Source organism: Camelina sativa, chromosome 12 (assembly GCF_000633955.1).
Source record: "Camelina sativa cultivar DH55 chromosome 12, Cs, whole genome shotgun sequence".
Classification (NCBI taxonomy): Eukaryota; Viridiplantae; Streptophyta; class Magnoliopsida; order Brassicales; family Brassicaceae; genus Camelina; species Camelina sativa.
The window spans coordinates 10,712,531-10,720,342 of NC_025696.1; the positions used below are offsets into that span (position 1 = coordinate 10,712,531).

A 7,812-nucleotide genomic window follows, 5' to 3' on the forward strand; every position below is an offset into this window, starting at 1 on the left:
AAGGTTACAAGTCTCTCACTACCCATGCTCGAAGAATTTAGGGAAATCTGAAATTGTTGTTCCGAGGTATACACTCTTTTGAATCAGTCTTGTTAGGGTTCTTAGTAATATTTGATTGATAGGNGGGTTCTTCGTAATATTTGATTGATAGGGCTTTGAAATTGAAGGTTTTGTGTGTGTGTTTTCTCTTTTTTTGTTATATTATGGCAGTGAGTTTTGAAGAAGTGGAGATGGATGCTGAATCATCGAACTCAACATGCCTTAAGGTAACAACACGTCAACACCACTTAACCAAAACCACTTTAACTGCACTGCACACACTTCAAATTCGCTTGCTTTGTGTCTATCTTAATACACACAGTTTTTTCTTTGTTTTAAGTGTTGTTTGATGCAGACATGAGATATATAGAAGGTGTATTAATTTAAAATTATGTCATGTTTTCTGAATTTCGACATGTTGTAGCATGGATCTTATCTGATTCCATATATGTATTTGTGCAGAGAAAAGCCAAAAGTTCTTCAGAGTGGGAAATAGATATCTTTGCTGTGCAATGTGCCGAGTGCCAAAAGTGGAGGAAGCTTAATTCTCAAGAGGACTACGAGCTATTCAGAAGTAGACAACTAGAGGAACAGTTTGTGTGCGAAGAGATAGAAGGTGTGTCCTGCGAAGATGCTGGAGACATAGAGTATGACTCCTCCAACACATGGGTTACTGAAAAGCCTGGCTTGCCTGAGACACCAGAAGGGTTCAAGAGGAGCTATGTTATGAGAAAGGACTACTCGAAAATGGATGTGTACTACGTAACTTCTACTGGGAAGAAGCTCAAGACGCTGGCTGAGATTGAAGCCTTCATTGCGGCCAATGAGGAGTTTAATGCACCACTTGAAGACTTCAATTTTACTGTCCCAAAGGTGATGGAAGACACTGTCCCCAAGCCATCCAAGGAAAATGATTGATTGAGCTACAAAGTGCTTATGAGTCTCCAAGCTTCTTATGCTGTTGAAGTTGGACTTATGACTTAAGAAGTTAAATGTTTTTTTTTTTTTTAAACCATCGCTTTGGCTATGGTTGGGTCGTTATTATCTAATAAAGGATGACATTTTCTTCTATTTTCCTTATGTTCATGAGTCGCTCTTGTTATACGTTTAATCAATTTGAAGATAAAAAAAAAAAAAAAAAAAACGGAACCTCAGAATATTAGATCATTAGTATGTAAACTCGACAAAGTGCATGGTTCAATATTCTAGCTTTGTATGCTCAAGCAATGCTCTCCTCGCGTACAAATGTCTCCATATACTGAAATTGGTATATAAGCTTAGAAGTGGCTGATATATATATAGATGCTTTTAAAGGTTATGTAATGAACATCACCACTTGAAATCTATTTCTAGTGCGGGCTCAGACATTTTTATAGGTTTCTGGATGAATTAAAAAAATAACTCTCTAATATATCAAAAATTATTTAAAATGTCATTTATTTTGATAAGAAGAAAAAATTAGTACCATTTTATGCATAATTTTTCCAAAAAAAAAAAGTAATAAGACAAACTAATGCAAACTAATGTTTATGCAAACTATTTACTGTAAATTAAAATTTCTGAATAATTTAAGTTAATTAAATATATGTTAATCTCAGACAAACTAATGTTTTTTTTTTTCTTTTTTTTTTCCTTCTTAATCTCAGGCATATATATGAGAAGCATACGGTTAACTGGCCGAGTGGCCGTACAGCCTTGGTCGTAAGACAAACTTTGAACAGGTTTTCTCTCCGTCTTTCTCAAAAACTCGTGTTGTTAACTTGTTATGGTCGATTCTCGAGTTAATTAATATATGTATTTTCTGGATAGTGAAAAGAAATCTTTGGACATGCATATACACAATCAAAGCTTTGAAAGGCTTGTTTGTTACTTTTGTTGAATTAGGTATTTGGAAGTGATAAGATGTATATTGGTTCGTGCCACTACACACCGAAGAAGATATGAAGAAGTTGCCAGCACTTAGAGGGGTGGACAATGCGAACAGGTCAGAGACAGAGCCACTTCAGTCTCTATGACCCTTTAGACTTGAATTTTTTGGTGCTTTGTGTATATATCAATATACCTTGTCACTTGTGTATTACATATTAGTGCCTTTTTGTGGAGTATTTAGTCTCTTCTTATTCTTTTTTTTTCGTGAAAATAAACTTATCAAGTAGCTTTACACACAACAAACATGTTTCTTTCATATTCACATTTGCATAAATATACATTTTTCATTATTTATCTGTAGATAATAATAATAACATGCTTTGATGATATCTATCTTTTATATATTTGGATATGGAGTTACAAGGATTACACAGTTTCTGCAAAGTCCAATGCTTCTCTTTTAAGGCAATAGAGCTTCTATACCAGCTTTGTGCACTTGAAATCTATGGGCAATCTAAACAAAACAAAAAAAAACACTAATAATAAGACTTTTTTTTTTCAGCAAAAGAATGACTTAATAAGACTTAATATAATTAAGGGATTTGACTAAGGAAAAAAAAATAGAAAAAAATATAATTAAATTTTATGCCCATGTGTAAAAATATCCAACAAAAATCTACATAAATGGTATGCGTAAGATTTTTAGCCAATAGTTTCAGGACAACTGTAATTTACAGTCTTACAAGATTTCTTTCGTTATTTCTTCATATATACCACACAAACTGCATTACAGTTCTCTCATTACCCATGCTCTGAGATTTTTTTTTGGGAAATCTGAAATTGTTGTTCGAGGTATACACTTTTTTGAATCAATCTCGTTAGGGTTCTTCGTTATATTTGATTGATAGGGGCTTTGATATTGAAGGTTTTATGTGTATTTTTCCTTTTTGTTATGGCAGTGAATTTGAAGAAGAGGAGATGGACGCTAGCTCATCAGCGAATTCAACAAGCCTTACGGTAACAACACCCCCACTAAACCAAAACCAGTATCGCTATTATGATTTTGAATGTGTGGTTTATCCGTTACATAGAAACTTAAGCTTCTTCTTTACAGAGCAAACATGTTCCTTTTGATTTTTTTTTCCCTTCACTAATATACATTTCACATACACCAAGCAATTTTGCACACCTAAAATCCATAGAGCCATCTACACAAAAACATTGATAAACATAGAGCAATGAATTATTATTATCTTTTAAGTGGTTCTTGGTTTTTAATTTGTTTTTTTTTTTGAAGTTATAGTAATTAATTTTGGAATTAACAAATAAAAAATCTTAAACCTCAAAATATAAATAACTCTTGTTGAAAAAAAAAATCACAAAAACTTCAAAATTATGGTTTTTATTTCTCTTAGAAAATTGGGAGAAACCACACAAAAACTAGTTTCACATTATTAAAAAGAATCTAGTAAATTTTAAAAGTCTTGAATGGTAAAAGAAAAAAATAGATTTTTAAAGAAGCAAAATCCAAAAAATCCCCTAAAACAAATAAACATTCAAAGCCTAAAACTTAATTAGAGAAAAAATATTACAATTTTAATTAAATTATGCAATGTTTAGAAACAAAATCCATGAGAAGTTTAATGAAATGGTCTGTGTGTAACATTGTAGCCAATNCGGTAACAACACCCCCACTAAACCAAAACCAGTATCGCTATTATGATTTTGAATGTGTGGTTTATCCGTTACATAGAAACTTAAGCTTCTTCTTTACAGAGCAAACATGTTCCTTTTGATTTTTTTTTCCCTTCACTAATATACATTTCACATACACCAAGCAATTTTGCACACCTAAAATCCATAGAGCCATCTACACAAAAACATTGATAAACATAGAGCAATGAATTATTATTATCTTTTAAGTGGTTCTTGGTTTTTAATTTGTTTTTTTTTTTGAAGTTATAGTAATTAATTTTGGAATTAACAAATAAAAAATCTTAAACCTCAAAATATAAATAACTCTTGTTGAAAAAAAAAATCACAAAAACTTCAAAATTATGGTTTTTATTTCTCTTAGAAAATTGGGAGAAACCACACAAAAACTAGTTTCACATTATTAAAAAGAATCTAGTAAATTTTAAAAGTCTTGAATGGTAAAAGAAAAAAATAGATTTTTAAAGAAGCAAAATCCAAAAAATCCCCTAAAACAAATAAACATTCAAAGCCTAAAACTTAATTAGAGAAAAAATATTACAATTTTAATTAAATTATGCAATGTTTAGAAACAAAATCCATGAGAAGTTTAATGAAATGGTCTGTGTGTAACATTGTAGCCAATCATATCATGACAATTGTAAAATACAGTCGGAGAAAGATTAATCACATTTACTTCCTTCTTCTCTTTATAATAATACTAGATTAGGACCCGCCCGATGTGCGGGTTTAGAGTTCTTAAAACGAAATTAAATTTAATAAAGAATTTAAAATAAATATTTTTAGTAAGTAAAAACTATCTATAAAAGTCAATAGATATACCGAAGTGTCCAATGTGGTATTTGGTGTAATTAGTGTGATTCTGTTGTTGAGACTATTAATCACGTTTTCTTTGAATGCCCTCGCTCTTGTGAAGTTTGGGATTTATCTCCGACTCATGTCTCGTTAGAGGGTTTTCCATATGAGTCGGTGTACTCGAATTTGGATTTTGTTTTCTGGAGCGATAAGTTAGCCTGGGAAGAGGCGCTCTATTTTATGGCGGTCATGTCAGCTCCATCTCTGTCTTCGGATGTCCAGATTTCTTCACCTCGTTGTCAGATTGATGGTTCTTTGAAAGCAACCAATTTGCATTCAGGATTGGACTGGTGGTGTCGCGTTGGTGAAGAGTGAACCTTGTTGTTGGGGGCCAAGTCTCTAAAATGGAGCCCCTCCCCCTTCATTCATAGTTAGAAGCGTTGTATTGGGCCATGGAGCGGATACGTGCTGCAGGGATCCCTTGTCAACATTTCGAGACTGATTGTGCTGAGTTACTCACTATGGTTTAGTCCCCTAAAGATTGGCCGTCCTTCTCCAACGTGCTCGATGAGTTCAACTCGCTGGAATTCTTCCAACTATTCTCCATCTCTTGGTTCCCGCATGCATCAAATACGAAGGTGAATTGTCTTGGGATACGTGCTGCAGGGATCGCTTGTTAACATTTCTTTGTTCTAACTTCTCTTGTGCATGAGGAAGTCCTCTTTTTTGGAATTCAATTGTGTGAACAACTGGTTATTTTTTTGAAAATAAATTAGTGTATCGCAAGAAATAATAATTTTGATAATATCTCGTAATAAAGTATAATAGTACCTACTGTGATAGGACCGAAGAAGACACCATCTTGTAGATCCTTAAGAAGTTCTTCTAATTTTATTTTAAATACACGACATTCAATGTCAGGTCTATCATTTGCATTCTCGTTACCAGCCATTTTAATATGATCAATCATTTCTTTCCACTTTGGATTTGCAGTTATTGTAATGAAAAGGTCTGGATTTCCATACCATCTGCATAGTGCCATTGCATCTTGATAATTTTCTACCATGTATCTCGGGCCGGCTGTGAAGGAAGATGGTAGAATTATTCTATTGCCTAATTTTTTTGAATCTGCATCCCCTTGTACAATTGCATCACATACATTATTGTACAAATCAGCTCTAAGTTTTTTTCTGATTGAACTGATAAAAGTTCATACGTTCTTGTTCAATAGCAGTATATGCATCAACCACATATTGGTGGAAAAGACGGCCTGAACGGACTATTGTTCCTGGAGATGTTAACCTGGTATGTATTTGATATGCATAATACTCTCGCATTGTAACATATGACCTCTTAGTAGCATTTCCTTCTGAGCTATATGGAATAGTTTTCTCAATATAACCTTGTTCACCATATGGAAACAACAAAGGGTATTGTAGTGACATGTACGATGGATGCAAAAAACTGATGTACTGTGGTTTGTCATTCCTAGGTTGCACTATAATATCTCTGTCATAATTAGGGATAGAGATGTCACCCACAATAAGTCCAGCAATCTCGTCTCCTTGTGGAAGGTCAAATTATCTGCCACTTTCTTTATTTTTCAATAGCCTAATGGAAAATACTTCTTTAGATCCAGATTCGTATCTATCTCTAGCTATTCTGAACACTTTAGCTAAGTCATTATATTCATCAAGCACTTTTATCAATCCACTCAGAATTCCTTCATCTAACTCATTACTTTTTCCTTTGGCAAGTGCATTGAGACGGTTTTGAACTTCATGAGCAGTATCATATACATATAGCTGTGCAAAACGTGGAAGATCTCCTTCAACTGGTAGCAGTGATCCAAATTTGTGGTAATTTTGACCATGCATACGAAAAGTAAAAGGATCGTTTCCTGAATTGATATCGTTATCTATTTTTCCACCCATTGATGTAAAAGCAAGCATTGAATTATATGCTCATATATTGTTCCGAAACGATGCCGACCGTGACAGTAATTCATCTAAGTAAGTTGGAGGTGGTCGCAATTGTTGCAAGATAACTCGTCCTTGTTGACAACAAATCGAGAATTTCAGCACTTTTCCACTATGTTTTAGACTTTCAGATTTCCATACCAAAGCTTCGCAATAATTACATGTGACCAAATCATTGTCTTTTTCTTTATTCTTTCCAGGAAAAAAAATAATACAATGTTTAGCTTAGTTTCAATTTTTTTAAATCCATAGAAAGAAAAATATCTAGGAACAATACGTTATGCATATTGTTTTCGTTATTCATCATCTATACCTTATTAATTACGTGTAAGGTTAAATAATTTGAATTCTTACCATGTTTTTTTGCCCTTTTTGCTCTTAAAGATCTTCGTTTTGGATCTATAACAGGATTATCTTGAGTCTTATCAAGACATAAATTCGATGGTGTTGACTGCTTGCTAGTTCGAGCTACTTTTGAAACATATCTTTTGTTGTAAATCCTGCGGGTAATTTTTTTTGGATCAGATGGAAGTATTCAAAAAATGTATAAGCGAAATATAATAAGATCTTAGATGGAGGTGTTTACAAATTGTATAAGACAAATTCAATAAAAGTCCTTACCATCATTTAAGTAGCAAAGTTGTTATTTGTGAACCCTATATTTTGGTAATCAATGTTAGATAATGAAATTTTTAAAAAATTAAAACAATATAATTTAATCGTATATATATGTGTAGCATTATATAAATATTGTACTTAAATATTGATATAGTTTGTCTACCCATATTTGAAGTGTAGCTAAATCCAGCTTTATATGAGATTCATCTGCAAGTATTTTTTCCATCATAGCAATTTGATCATCACTCATGATACCCCGTTTTCTTTTGCTAGTATGGTTTTCCGATGTCTCATGGTTTGTAACTGTCTCTTTGGTGTTCATGATTTTCTACTGTACTCAAGGTTTTTATTTGATATGGGATACCACTTAGTAGACATCTTTATATAATAAGAGATATGCTCAATGTCCTTATAGTGATAGGTAAATATTTTTTGAACTTTTTTTGTTTCTAGAAATGTGGCCAATAATTCACGTAGAATAGTAAAAATCAAATTAATTGACATATTTAAACAAAAAGACGTGGCCAATATCAAATTAAATAGGACTTACATATCTCCTACGGTTAGATATTGAAATTGCAAAATATCTCCTACGGTTAGATATTGAAATTGCAAAATCCAGTAAAGGTTTAGTAAAGATATTGTTAGGTTTAGTAAAGATTTTGTTTCTAATTCACGTAGATTAGTGAAATAGTAAAAATCAAATTTGTTTCTAATTCATGTAGATTAGTAAAATAGTAAAAATCAAATTTGTTTCTATATTTATTTTTGACACGTGTCAACATCTTATCAATATTTT

General features: G+C 32.4%; 1 protein-coding gene and 1 long non-coding RNA gene across 3 annotated transcripts; both read left to right on the top strand.

Annotated features, from left to right (window-relative positions):
• Positions 3-1,068, top strand: LOC104731227 (methyl-CpG-binding domain-containing protein 1-like). The gene is made up of 3 exons (XM_010450547.2): positions 3-66; positions 211-266; positions 502-1,068. The coding sequence occupies exons 2-3, from the start codon at positions 231-233 to the stop codon at positions 955-957; spliced, it is 492 nt and encodes a 163-aa protein (XP_010448849.1). The 5' UTR covers positions 3-66; positions 211-230; the 3' UTR covers positions 958-1,068.
• LOC104731228 lies at positions 2,707-6,758 on the top strand. 2 transcript variants are annotated; one of them, XR_758561.2, is made up of 5 exons: positions 2,707-2,760; positions 2,868-2,925; positions 5,410-5,511; positions 5,648-5,721; positions 6,174-6,758. It is a non-coding gene; the product is annotated as an uncharacterized LOC104731228 (long non-coding RNA). The 2 variants fall into 2 exon arrangements; XR_002034744.1 differs by having other exon boundaries at positions 5,651-5,721.

What these genes read in the sequence shown, in the direction of transcription:
- LOC104731227 (XM_010450547.2), top strand. Translation starts at nt 231, where the DNA reads ATGGATGCTGAATCATCGAACTCAACATGCCTTAAG. An exon ending in CGAACTCAACATGCCTTAAG is followed by an intron (nt 267 to 501) that starts GTAACAACACGT and finishes GTATTTGTGCAG; the next exon opens with AGAAAAGCCAAAAGTTCTTC.